We start from the raw sequence: 13358 nt of genomic DNA, 5'->3' as shown, positions 1-13358 counted from the left end.
AGGCTCTGTTCAAAATTCAAATAAACCTTTAAAAGTAAATTCTGCATTATGAATAACATTAGCCTTTATCCCTATACAACACTGTTCCAATGGAAGGCAATATTAGATAAACACATGTGGGGAGAAGGGTGGTTGGAGATGGGGTGAAAGAGTGAATGAGCATCATCAATGTTGGGCACAGTCTTTATGTAAATGGTTTTTACACTTGTATCATGCTGTCATATTCATGTTTGATAAGTCATGCTGATGACAGAGGACACATGTGATTCAAATTTCTCAAGGGAGCTATTGGCATTTGGGGCAGGAGAGTTCTTTACTGTGCAGGACTGATTGTATGTTGCTCATGGGAAAATGGATACATTGGTGAACATTATTTTGGTACAACTTTATAACTTACTTACCATCAGGCAAATATGTATCTGGAACCTACTACCCTGTGTTATTTACCTTGTGACCAAGTAACTTTCACTTGTGAATCGCTAATATTTTTTACTGAGTTTGTTTTTTATTGCATTAGCCAAGGAATATATGAAGCCACATGTAAGGCCTATTATGCAGGAGCTGTTGCACATTGTTAGAGAGACAGAAAATGATGATGTTACTAATGTTATCCAGAAGATGATATGTGAATACAGCCAAGAGGTTGCCTCAATTGCTGTGGATATGACTCAGCATTTGGTAAGACTGGGCACAGTTTTATGTTAGTTTGGTATAAAGGCTTTGAATGATCTAAGTAAATTAAACTCCAAAATTTGAAGTTTAGTTTGTATGTAACTGAAATGCTAATGTAAAAATATTTGCTCTAATAATTCTGACAGTTAATTTCAATGTATAGTTTTCAGTTTTCCTAGATTTTGGATTTATTTATTTAATGCAACCAGAAGTTAATTATTTGCTGTTTGATTATAATAGCTAATATATATTCCACTTTAGTGACTAGATAAGGGCAAAGTGGCTATATTTAAAAGATGACAGTTTTTATCATCAATATTCACTTGGCAAACTGCATATCTTAAAGTTTGAGCAGTGGTGGCATTTGGAGATGTGACACTGTCCTTTTGCTCACTTCTCATAGAGAAGTGTGCATGTAGCAGTACTAATTGTTGAATGTGTTTGCTATTTTTGTAGGCTGAGATATTTGGCAAAGTTCTTCAAAGTGATGAATATGAAGAAGTTGAAGACAAGACTGTAATGGCTATGGGAATTTTACATACCATTGATACTATCTTGACAGTTGTAGAAGATCACAAAGAGGTAGGATTTCCTTGTGTTTTATGATGTCATTATAGTAACTGAAATGTATATTATTGGTCATGAATTTTAAATTCTTGACCTTTAAATTGCTGTTTATGTTGCTGGATTTTAAAAATTACCCTCAAATCTTAAAGAAAAGTATTAAAATGATTGAAGGGAAATGTTGCATGTGATTTTAAAGTATATAGTATATAGTATATCTCTTTTGCTAAACTTAGTTCATCACATCTGCTATATGCCAGGGTAGGCTTGGGGGAAAACCAAATTTAATAGGACATATAGTATATAGTATATAGTATATCTCTTTTGCTAAACTTAGTTCATCACATCTGCTATGTGCCAGGGTAGGCTTGGGGGAAAACCAAATTTAATAGGACATAAGCCACACTGTTTGGAATCCACAGTCTGGTCCTCTTGGTAGAGAGAGACTGCCATTCAGTTACAGAGGCAAATTTTAAATAATAGAACAAAATACTGATGTAACAAATACCTGAGAATGCAAGGGAAGAAGAGCTTAAAACATCATCTTCCCTAGGCTGAATTCCAGAACAATATTGGATTAAGAATTTGTGCAGATGTTTGTCAAGCACTCTCATATCCGTTCAGTTCAGTTCAGTTTAGTTGCTCATTCATGTCCAGCTCTTTGCGACCCCATGGACTGTGGCATGCCAGGCTTCCCTGTCCATCACCAACTCCCGGAGCTTGCTCAGACTCATGTCCATCAAGTCGGTGATGCCATCAGCCATCTCATCCTCTGTCGTCCCCTTATCCATTAGCTGACAGAATGTCACCATGTCCCCCGCTGCAGCGCGGGTAATGGTAGTGCCCTTCTGCAGAAGTACAGCACAAGGTTCAGGTAGTATCTCATGTTCACGGAGTTGGGAATTTGTAGATTTAGAGTTGCAGTCAATTGATATATCCTGATAATATATCAATTATTGCCTACCTAAAACCTGCTGCTCTCCTCCCCAAGTATTATATATTATATAGCCTTTACTTAAATTAGATTTGTGTTCATTACTTCTGCCAGCACAGTTGACTTGTTTGGCAATGTTGGCAGCTCTCGTTTTATACAGTGGGACTTAGGAAGCAGGTGCTGGTTCTTTAAATAGCATTGTTAAACCCTGTGGCTGTTGACTTATCCTGTGTTTATCGCATACTTTGGTAAGCAATGGATGCTTACCAGGTTCTTAAAAATGGTTCAATTTTCTTCTCCTGGGCAGGCCTTTCTTTGCCTAAAAGACTTAATGTGAATTTTTGTTTTTATATTCATTATTGTATTGTTGTGTCCTTGTTGAAAGTATATGGGCCTCTCTGTAATGGTGAGATTTTCAAGTTAAATTGCATGTATACTTAAGGATTATTCTTTCCCCGTATATGTAGAACTTGTATTTTAAATTTGAAGAGAGCTTAGAAATCGTCTTGTCAAGTTTTCCCAAATATGTTTGTCTGGAGGATGGGCAGTAGTAGGATAAACATCAGGATTAGTTTGGGGAAAAAAAAAAAAAAAACCCACCGTTTTATCTTTCTGTTTTAATTTTTTAATTCTTGATATTACTTTTATTTTGAATTTCAAATAAAGTTAAAGGAGCATGTGACCTTATTGTGATTATCAAAGGAGGAATGGGTTAAAGTTGAGATACACTAATCAAATCTAGCTTCCCTAACCTATAGATGAAAAATCTTAAAGCCTTTAGCTAGATGGCTTTGCCAAGGTCATAGGTAACTAGAGGCAAAACAAGGACTGGAATCTTGGTCTCCTGACTGCCAGTCTTATGATTTTGAACTTTGACTTACTAAAAGCAAGCTTTGAAAGCAAGATTTCCTTAAAAGAAATATTTACATGTGTATAAATACTTAATGTATGAAGAGTAAAATTAGAAATCGGAAAAAGATGGCTAGTATTTTTATGGCTTAAGTCTTCACATTGAAGCCCTAGATATATTATGAATTAAAATATTGGTATAAAATATGAGATAAGGAATTAATTTAACTTGTAATTTTATTATGATTTTAACTCACAGTTCCATCATTAGCCCACTTTTCAGAATTTCCTGGTTATTCTTTGGTGTTTAATTTTTCACATGGAGTTTAGAATTAACTTCTTAATTTCTCTTCTCAAAAAGCTACTATTGGGAAAAAAAAACCTATTGGTATTTTTATTGGGGTAATATTAAATTTATAGATTAAATTAAGGGTTATGATGAATTTTAAACTAAATGTTTAAAATTTGTCTTTAGGTTACTCAGCAGTTAGAGAATATCTGTCTACGGATCATTGATCTTGTTTTACAGAAACATGTAATTGGTAAGTTCAAAGATAGAATAAAAAGGTAAATTGAGACTATTTTAAAATTTGATGAAAAATGCATTTTAGCCCTTCAAATTCAACAAAATGGACAGTTTTGAGAAAGAGAAGCTTGCCTTCTGTTCAATTTTTAGATATACTTTCTAATATTAGATTTCTAGATTTTCATTTAGAGGTAAGCTTAACATACCCAATTAAGAATTTTTGTTGTTGGAGTTTTTAAAGAACAGAGATTTTAAATTTTTTTTAGAAAGAAAGAACTAAGATGAGGTTCAGGTGAGGTTACTTTAGGATTGAAAAATGTGAGATGATAGGCATATATTCTATCAGAAGTGTGCATTAATTGTTATTCTGTTTATGTTATGGTACCTGAATTCTGAGTAGAGTCAGTAGTTAATACTGGACGTTATAGATTGATTGGGATTTGTAGAAGAGGCAACTTTTCATAGTATCCAAGCATTTTGAAGATACCAGCCACAAGTCTTGTGGGTAGGAGAGAAATGTAGCCTGTATAGTGTAAGAGATAGAAAGATGGAACAAAAGCAGGTTATCACATTAGAGCAGCCATCTCCAAACTTTTATCATTCACACCATTAGTAAAAAATTGAGCATGTACTTCTAATGTATGTGAATAATACTTGAATATATATTTATATGCAATATACATGTTACTGTGATACATTTACATACATAAAGAGAAATGTAAAATGTGAAGTTAAATATAAATGAATATATTTATCTCTACTAAGTGTTCTAATACATTCTTCTCCCATTTTAGAGCGTTATCCTCTACTTTGCTAAAGTAGTCCTTACTTTTGAAATCATCACTTTAAAGCAGTAGTTCTCTAACTTTGATGTGGATAAGAATCACTGAGGATCTAGTTAAAATGAGGCTTCTTGGACCATAAATTCAGAGATTCTGATACATCAGAAAGAATGTATTCACTTATGTCCTTTTTGTGAAGAGATGCAACTGAAAATTCTCCATTAAAAATTTTTTTTTAAGGACTTCAAACATGTGGATATTGTATTGACTTACAATATTGTATTAGTTTCAGGTTTACAACATAGTAACTGGATATTTTTATAGAATATTCTATATACAAAGTTATAAAATACTGACTATATCCCCTTTGCTGTGCATTACATAGCAGTCTGACCATGTTTATGTCCACAGTCCAGTCTTTTTCCACTGTTCCACTTTTGCCTCCTTCTTTTGCCTGTTTTTATTGCTAATTTACTCTTGAACTTCATGTTATTAAAAGCTAGGCTTAGCCATTACTGATTTAACTCCTCTATCTTATGTAGTAAGTCAAAGTTAGTACAACCATCCTACCCTAATAGTCCATTGTCTTGGCTGAGACCAAATGAAAAAGCTTCTGGTTAATTTAAACATAAATGGAATTGATGGAAGGATATTTGTAGCTCACCAAAGCAGTGGGAAGGCTGGAGTTGGCCAGAGTCAGCCAGGATTCTGCCATAAAAATGGTCTGCTTAGAAGGCCTGTGCTGCCTTGCTCAACACTGGGTCCTACACTGCTGCCCACCATAGTCCAGACTCCCAACACAGACCGAGAGCCTCCTGATTCTTCCCACCCTCCACAAAAAAACTGGAACAGCTTTGTGCCTTTTAGTTTCTCCCTCAGATTCATAGTCCTCATCTTGAGCATCTCGAGTGGCCTGGTAAATAAAGTACACAGGCTGTAGCCATCAAGAGCATGAAAGGAAATACTGGGCCTCTTTTCTTTCTTTTAGGCTTCATGTTAGGAAGAGGCATTTGCTTTCCTGAACAGAACTTTCAGAAATTTTTTATTCAGGCCATTGGTTGTATTTCAAATGATTGTCTTTCCTAAATTATTTCCCAATATCTATGATTTCCATCTAATTTTGCTTTTGGTAAGGCAAATATCTGTATTGCTAGCTTTTAAATATATTAAAATTTGAATAAGATTACAGAAAAAAATTTTATTCAAGCTTCCAGGGTGAATATTGGTTCCCTTAAATAAGAAGAAGGAAAAAAAAACCCCCAAAACTTTGAAGTTAGACTTTTTTTTTCAGTGACATGGTAGGAAATTTTTGAAATTTTTGTGTTGAGGTTTGTGTTTTCTGATTGTATGTTTAGATATAATTTCCTTCTGAATGAGGGTAAGAATAATAAGTATATGTACAAATGCAAGAATATTCCCTTTGGACTCTTTTAATAGTAAGTATAATTATCTTGAAGTAAGTTGAAAAATATTGTACTATTTTACAAGCTTTGTAAATTGGCAAAATATATTCTGTATATAGTTTGTAAAAAATACATGCAGCAGACAGATATTTTCACATAGATGAATTAAGTTCTCTGAAGAACATTAATTGTTTGTAAATTTAAAATCCTGTGCATGAGACACATACAATAATTGTTCCTTCTTGTATCCATTTCTGATATAGTTTTATATATAAACTTTATTTTCTATATTACAAAACACAAAAAATATAACTTTTCAGTATTACAAGTAAGTTTAGTAAAAGCAAATCTTTGCCATATCTTATTGAGTAGGGGGCAGATCTTCGTGAGAAATGGAAGATGGCAAATATTAATAGAGATAGCAAGAGATGGGAGCTGAGAAACAGATGTTCAAAAGTATGTTAGATATAAGATATGTGTGAGTATATAGCCTAAATCCTCTTCTGTGTGGTCTTTGTGTTTAATTTTTGCTATTTCCTAGGATTCTAACTGGAGATTCTCTTCTTTCTAGAATTCTATGAAGAAATTCTTTCACTGGCTTACAGTTTAACTTGCCATGGTATTTCTCCTCAAATGTGGCAGCTTCTAGGTATCTTATATGAGGTTTTTCAGCAGGATTGTTTTGAATATTTTACAGGTATGACTTTGACCATGTAACATTTTTGCTGTTCTGTGTCTAGATAGGTATTATTTCCTCTGACACTTAACATAAAGACATATGATTCCAGTACTAATCAGAAAATAATTGTTCTTCCTTTCCTGTTGACTGGTGCTATTGTAGGACTATTTTTTAGCCCTAGGAATAGAGGTCATGGTAGGAAGGCTATATTTCCTACTGAATCTTACTTAAATTACTTTGCAGTCAGAGTATATATCCATATATTAATTAATATTTTCTGAATGTCAGCTATATTCCAAGCAATGTTCTAAGCTCAGCAGTACATCAGAGAACAAAATAGACAGCCCTTGCCCTTTTGACACCTCCATTCTAGTATGGGGTGGGATAGGCTAGGAAACACACAGACAAATAAGCAAATAGAGTGTGTCAGATGGTAATGAGTGCTATGGGGAAAAAGAAGAAAATTCATAACAATCACTACAGTAAATGATGAGAATTTTAATCTTTCTGATCCACATTTCCCTCATCAATAAATAGGGCAGGTGTACCATTTTAGTTTCTCGCATTTTGTGGTTGCAAGGGAAGATAGTAATGTGTGTGTGGTATAAAAATGTGCTTACAGTGGTAATAATTGGTTTCTGCTTCTGTTGCTCAAATCTCATTGAGCGTTTGAATTTTTTTCCAGACATGATGCCTCTTCTGCATAATTATGTGACAATAGATACAAATACTTTACTGTCAAATCCAAAGCATTTAGAAATACTTTTTACAATGTGTAGAAAGGTAAGCATGTCCTAATCAATTTGTCATAATGATTCTTACTAATGTTTACTGACTAGTGTTGTATTTCACTTTAGGTACTCTCTCAATTTATTTTTTATATATTTAGTTGTATATTGCTCTTATGAACATATATTTGTCATTTTGTGTTTTCAAATGGAGTTTGGAATTATATTCTGAAAATTTCATATTGTGTGTTATACTTAATGTTTGCTACTTCTGTAGCTGTGTACTTCACAATGCTTAGGTAAATAATTTTCCATGTAGTTTTTCTTTAAAAAATATAGACTTACTACTTGATTAAAGAAGAGTGCTAGGAAAATACCACACTTTGTGAATTATGATTTTTCTTTTAATTGAATGTATATATTGGAAAACACTAGGTATAGGTAATTTGAACATAAACAAGACACAAAATATTGGAATAGTTGGAAAGATAGCATCATTTAACTCAATACAGGGTAGTTTGTAAGCCACGTAATGACTACTGTTGTATTTATGTACAAGCATGATTGTCTACTACGTTATCTTTGTCACAAATGCCCCCTTGGTTATATCTAGGAGTGACTCATGACTAATGCTTTCCTCCTCTTTTAGGTGAATATGTGTATATTCACAAATATAAAACTGTATTACATAGAGATGGCAGATTTTAGAAAGCTCAAATAGCCAGAAACCTAAGTTTGGCTTTGGAGTTGTTAGTAAGATAGCTAGTGTACAGCCTGTTTTCCTTCCTAGGAGAGATATGTACCAGGCTCTGTTAAAGAGTGCTGAACTCATATTCAGTTTATCTAATTTAGGTCTCAGTTCAGTATGAACATGTGCTTTCTATAATTGTTCATTCAGTGAAAATACAGAATTGTCATTAGGGGAACAGTCTGGTAAGCTTTGTTATATTCATCTTGTGTAATACTGTTTAGTCCTAAATGGTTTAATATCTTCAGAAAGTACTTCGAGTTATAAAGTCCATGTGAGGAAATTAAATGGTATGTAATATTATATTTATGGTTTCATTATGAAAAACTGGGTGGATATAGACAGGATTCAAAAAGAACAGAAAAATACGAAAAATACAGGGTTTGTTTCATTGTTTAAGAAGGTTTTCGTTTTTTTTTTAAATTTCATTGTATCATTTTATTGTTTTTGGTGCCTTACTTAAAGAGAAGCTTTTTTGTATAGACAGGTAACAGCCTACTTTTTAATCCAGAGTTAAATAAAGTGAATCATTACTCATATAAGGAATTAGAGTAGATAAAAAAGATAGATGGACTTCATTTTGAACGTCCTTTTTTTGGTTTGGCAAGGTAAACTCATGATGCAAACGCCATGATTCTAATGGCTGTTTTTTACCTGATACTTACTTTATGTAAACTTGATTAAGGTTTTACAATGCTGTTCACTGCTGAGTGAAATTTTAATTACTGCAGGTACTATGTGGAGATGCAGGAGAAGATGCAGAATGTCATGCAGCCAAACTTCTTGAAGTCATCATTCTTCAGTGCAAAGGAAGGGGAATTGATCAGGTAATACATGTATAGAAAACATCCTACTTGATGTTTAAAATTTTAAATTTACAATGCCTGCTTGACATTTTGTTTATATTATGATGAAAAATTATAAAGATAGCCTATAGTTTGTATTTACTGGTACAAATCTTATAACAAAAATACCCATGCAATTTGGAAATTGTTCCTTGCATTCTAGATACACCGAAAAATATGTAATAACTTAAGAGACTAACAAGTAAATCATGAAGGAGATAAATGTACAAATCCTGCTCAGTTTGATTCCCAGAGATTTGCTTTTTTCCTTTGTTTTTGTGCATGCTATTGAAATATTCCCAGATATCTTTTTCAACCAGAAATGAAGGTGCAAAAAGGAAAAAGTTTTTCTCTATTGATATAAAAATATATATTTTTAATAAGATTAATTCAGTTTTTGATACAACTGTGGTATGATATTCAGTTACTGAGAAAAATGTTCAAGTATAAGTGTAGAGTTTTTTTTTCCAATTCTGTAATATTTACTCCATGTATTTTTGTATAACAGCTTTATTGAGATATAATTTATATACCATCCAGTCAGTCATTTAGAGTTTATGCTTCACTGGTTTTTAATATAGTCACCAAATTGTACAACTATTATCACCGTCAGTTTTCAGAATATTTCGTCACTACCCCTGAGAAAACTCTGTGCCCTTTAGTAGTTATTTCTCATTTCACCTAAATGACCCTCAACCCTAGGCAACCATTATTCTACTTTCTTTTAATTGATAATTCTGTATTTCTTTTAATTGATAAATATTTCATCATACAATTGTATCACATTTATTTTAGCTAATTGTCAATTGATGGACATTTTTCTTATTTACACATTTTGGCTATTGTGAACAATGTTGACATGAACATTTGTATGCTGATTTTTGTGTGGACATGTCTTCGTTTCTCTTGGTATATATGTTTATATATGTATATATATAGGAGTGGTAATTCTGTGTTTAACCATTTGAGGAACTGCCAAACTTTTCCAAAGTAGCTGCACCATTTCCTGTTCCTACCAGTAGTGAATGAGAGTTCTAATTTCTCCATATCTTCACTAACACTTGGTTGGTCTTTTTGTTATAGCCATCCTAGTAGTGATATTTCATGGTTTTGGTTTGCATTTTCCCAGATGGCTTATGATAGTGAGCATCTTTTCATGTGGCTGTTTGTATTTTTTTGAAGAATGTTTATTAGGATTTTTTGGCCTATTTTTGATTAGTTTATTTGTTTTTGAGTTCTAGGGATTCTTTGTATATATTCTAAACTCAAGTTCCTTATCAGATATGTACTTTGTAAAAATTTCCTCCCAATTTTTGTGTTATCACTTTCTTGATGTCCTTTGAAGCACAGGAAAGTTAATTTTGATGATGTCTAATTTATTTTTTTGTTGTTGTTGTGGTTGTCATCATATTTAAGAAATCATTGCTAAATTCAAATTTACAAAACATTTCCATTTTCTTCTAAGAGACTTATGGTCTTAGCTCTAATATTTAAGTCTTTAATTCATTTTGAGTTAATTTTTGTAGATGGTGTGAGGAAAAGGTACAAAGTCATCATTTTACATGTAGATGTCAAGGTGTCTAGGAGCACTATTTGTTGAAAAACTGTTCTTTCCCTGTTGAAATGTCCTGGCACACTTGTCAGATCTATTCACTATAAATGGGAGGATGTATTTGTGGACTTTAATTCAGTTTTGATGAATTTTTTTGTCCTTAATCCAGGATTGCACTATTACTGTAGCTTTGTAGTAAGTTTTTGAAATTAGGAAGTTTAAGTCCTCCGGTTTTCCTGTATAAGATTCTTTTAGCTAATCTAGACCCTTGAATTTCCATATGAATTTTAGGACTGACTTGTCAGTTTAAGGAAAGAAGACAGCTGGAATTGTGATAAGGCATTGTGCTAAATCTTTAGATCACTTTGGGGAGTATTGTCACTTTGAGAATACTTCAATCCCTGAACATAGGATGTCTTTCCTTTTCCTTGTATTTAGGTTATCTTTAGTTTTTTTCAAAAATGTTTTGTAGTTTTCAAGTACATTTCTTTTGTTAAAATCTTCCTAAAATATTTTATCCTTTCTAATGCTGTTGTAAATGGTATTATTTTCTTAATTTTATTTTCAAGTTGTTTATTGCCTGTGTTTAGAAATACATATTTTGGTATATTTATCTTGTTTCTTGCAACTTTGCCAAAGTTGTTTATTAGTTTTAATAGAGTTTCAGAGAATTTCTTTGGATTTTCTGTATACAAGGTCATCTCATCTGCAGATAGAGTTTTGCCTTTCAAACCTGGGTGCTTTTTTTTTTTACTTTTCTTGCCTAGTTGCCTTGGCTAGAACCTTCAGTGCAAGGGTGATTGGTATGGTGACACCTTGTCTTGTTCTTAATCTTAGGTTGGGAAGCATTCCTTTCACCATTAAGTCTAGTGTTAGCTGTGGGTTTTTCATAGCTGTCTTTTATCAGATTGAGTGCGTTCCTGTTTACTCCTGGATTGTTGAGTGTTTCAATCATGAAGGAGTGTCAGATGCTTTTTTGCCTCTCTTGACATGATCATATGGTTTTTGTTCTTTTAATATGGTGGATTTGTTGATTTTCACATGTTAAATCAACATTGAATTCCTGGTGTAAATCCTACTTGATCATGGAATATGATCCTTTTTATATATTTCTAGATTCAGTTAGATGGTATTTTTTATAACTTTTTGTGTCTATATTTATAGGAGATATTGATCTGTAATTTTTTTTCTTGTGATATCTTTGTCTGGATTTGGAATCAGTGTTATGCTGGCCTCGTGGAATGAGTTGGGAAGGGCTCCCTCCTCTTCTATTTTTTGGAAGAATTTATGAAGGTTGGTGTTTTTTAAATATTAGAATATAGCAGTGAAGCCATCTTTGCCTGAGGTTATTTTGTGGGTAGTTTTAAAATTACCAGTTCAATCTCTTAATTGTTATAGGTCTACTTGTATTTCTATTTCTTTTTGAGTTAATATGGGAGTTTGCATCTTTCTTAGAAGTTGTCCATTTCATCTAATTAGTTGGCATGCAGTTCATAATATTTTGTTATCTTTTTGTAATGACCTTGTTTGTTTTTGATTTTAGTAATTATCATCTTCTCTTTCTTTCTCTTTTTTCCCCTTTTGTTATTTCAAGTAAAAATTTGTCAATTTTGTTCATTTTTTCAATGAACCAATTTATGATTTTTCTCTCTCTTGTTTTTCTGTTTGCTATTTCATTAGTTCTTGCTTTAATCCTCATAATTTAGTCTTTTCTACTTTCTTTGAGTTTAGATTGCTCTTCTTTTCCCAGAGTCTTGAGGTGGAAATTTAGGTTATTAGATTGAGGTCTTTCTTGCTTTTTATTATAGAGATTGATAGCTATAAATTTCCTTCTAACTGCTGCTTTAACTACATTAATAAGTTTTGGTATATGTTCATATTCATTCATCTCAAAATATGTTCTTATTTCCACCTTAGATAATGCTGATACAGAGATGTGTCTTGAGGTAGAAAGAAGGGATGTCAAAACTTAAGTCCAATGGCTTTATCTTCTTAGTTAGAATTGTTAAGAAATGAAGAAAGTTTAAATTTCAGTTTGGAGAAGTCTAGTAAGTCTAGTAAAGAAAAATTGAGTAAAGGAATTGCTTTTAGTTGGATAGACTCATTTGAAGTTAGCAAATAAGAATTTCAGGTGTAATACTGTGGATTTCTACTTCTAAAACTGGATTGTCAGAGGGATTGAAAAGTTGGTATCCAAGCATTTCTACGTCAGAAAGTTGAGTTAGCTTACTTTCTAATCTTAGTGAGGTTAGCACTACTGTGCTGAAAGATTATAACACCTTGGAATTAAATTCCTCAGTATTTCCTATAAATTGGTAGTTATATCTAGATATTTTGGTAAGATTTATTTGTGATTTTTTTGGCAAGAATGCTTCATAGGTGGTGGTGTGTGCTCCTACCAGGAGGCACAGATGTCTGGTTGTTTCTCATCTTATGATCTTAGTGCTGATGGTGATGATATTTTAATTCTGTCATTCTTTCTTCATTTATGAGTAGAAATATTTCTATGAAGAAAAGTGTTTTCTCATCAATTTATTAGGTTCCTCTGAGGAACAGTTTGAGTATTTCTCTTTATTTATCATGACTGAGGCAATAAATTTGTTTCCTAGCATCTTCCAAAGATGACCAGTGAGATGTTTTGGGTTTTTTTGTTTTTGGATTTTAGTATTACTTGAACTTACAGATTCACATTTATTTGATGTGTTTCATTTAAATCTGTAAGTTCAAATAATACTAAAATAATACTTCAGAATGTTTCAGGCACACAGAGTTCTTTCAGCCTTGGCTAGTGGGAGCTTCTTGAGTTTGCCATATGAGTGCTTTTGACCTGACTCTAGTAGTGTTTGGGAATTTTCTGCTATCTGGTGTGACTAGATGCTCCAGGTTCATCTTGTACATTTCCTGCCCTACCCTGGGATATGGTATTCCAGGACTATAAGCAGAAGGGATAGCCTCTGCTATTGAGTTGGTCATTATTTCCAGAAAAGAGAACCAGGAAATACACGCTATATTATTTTAAGACTAATGCATTATTAGAAGACATGGATATTTCCAGTTCAAATTCAAGACTACATTA

The 13358-nt window shown here is 32.7% G+C and overlaps 1 protein-coding gene across 3 annotated transcripts in view; it reads left to right on the top strand.

Annotated features, from left to right (window-relative positions):
* Window positions 1-13358, top strand: part of IPO8 (importin 8) — a 66659-nt gene that overhangs the window by 34917 nt on the left and 18384 nt on the right. For all 3 annotated transcript variants that reach the window (XM_027541633.1, XM_027541634.1, XM_027541635.1), the window contains 6 exons: window positions 518-678; window positions 1129-1254; window positions 3495-3561; window positions 6302-6427; window positions 7095-7192; window positions 8617-8712. In XM_027541633.1, coding sequence (XP_027397434.1) covers window positions 518-678; window positions 1129-1254; window positions 3495-3561; window positions 6302-6427; window positions 7095-7192; window positions 8617-8712 — 674 coding nt within the window. The remainder of the gene's footprint in view (window positions 1-517; window positions 679-1128; window positions 1255-3494; window positions 3562-6301; window positions 6428-7094; window positions 7193-8616; window positions 8713-13358) is intronic.

Source organism: Bos indicus x Bos taurus, chromosome 5 (genome assembly GCF_003369695.1).
Source record: "Bos indicus x Bos taurus breed Angus x Brahman F1 hybrid chromosome 5, Bos_hybrid_MaternalHap_v2.0, whole genome shotgun sequence".
Lineage (NCBI taxonomy): Eukaryota > Metazoa > Chordata > Mammalia > Artiodactyla > Bovidae > Bos > Bos indicus x Bos taurus.
This window is presented reverse-complemented; position numbering and strand designations above follow the sequence as displayed.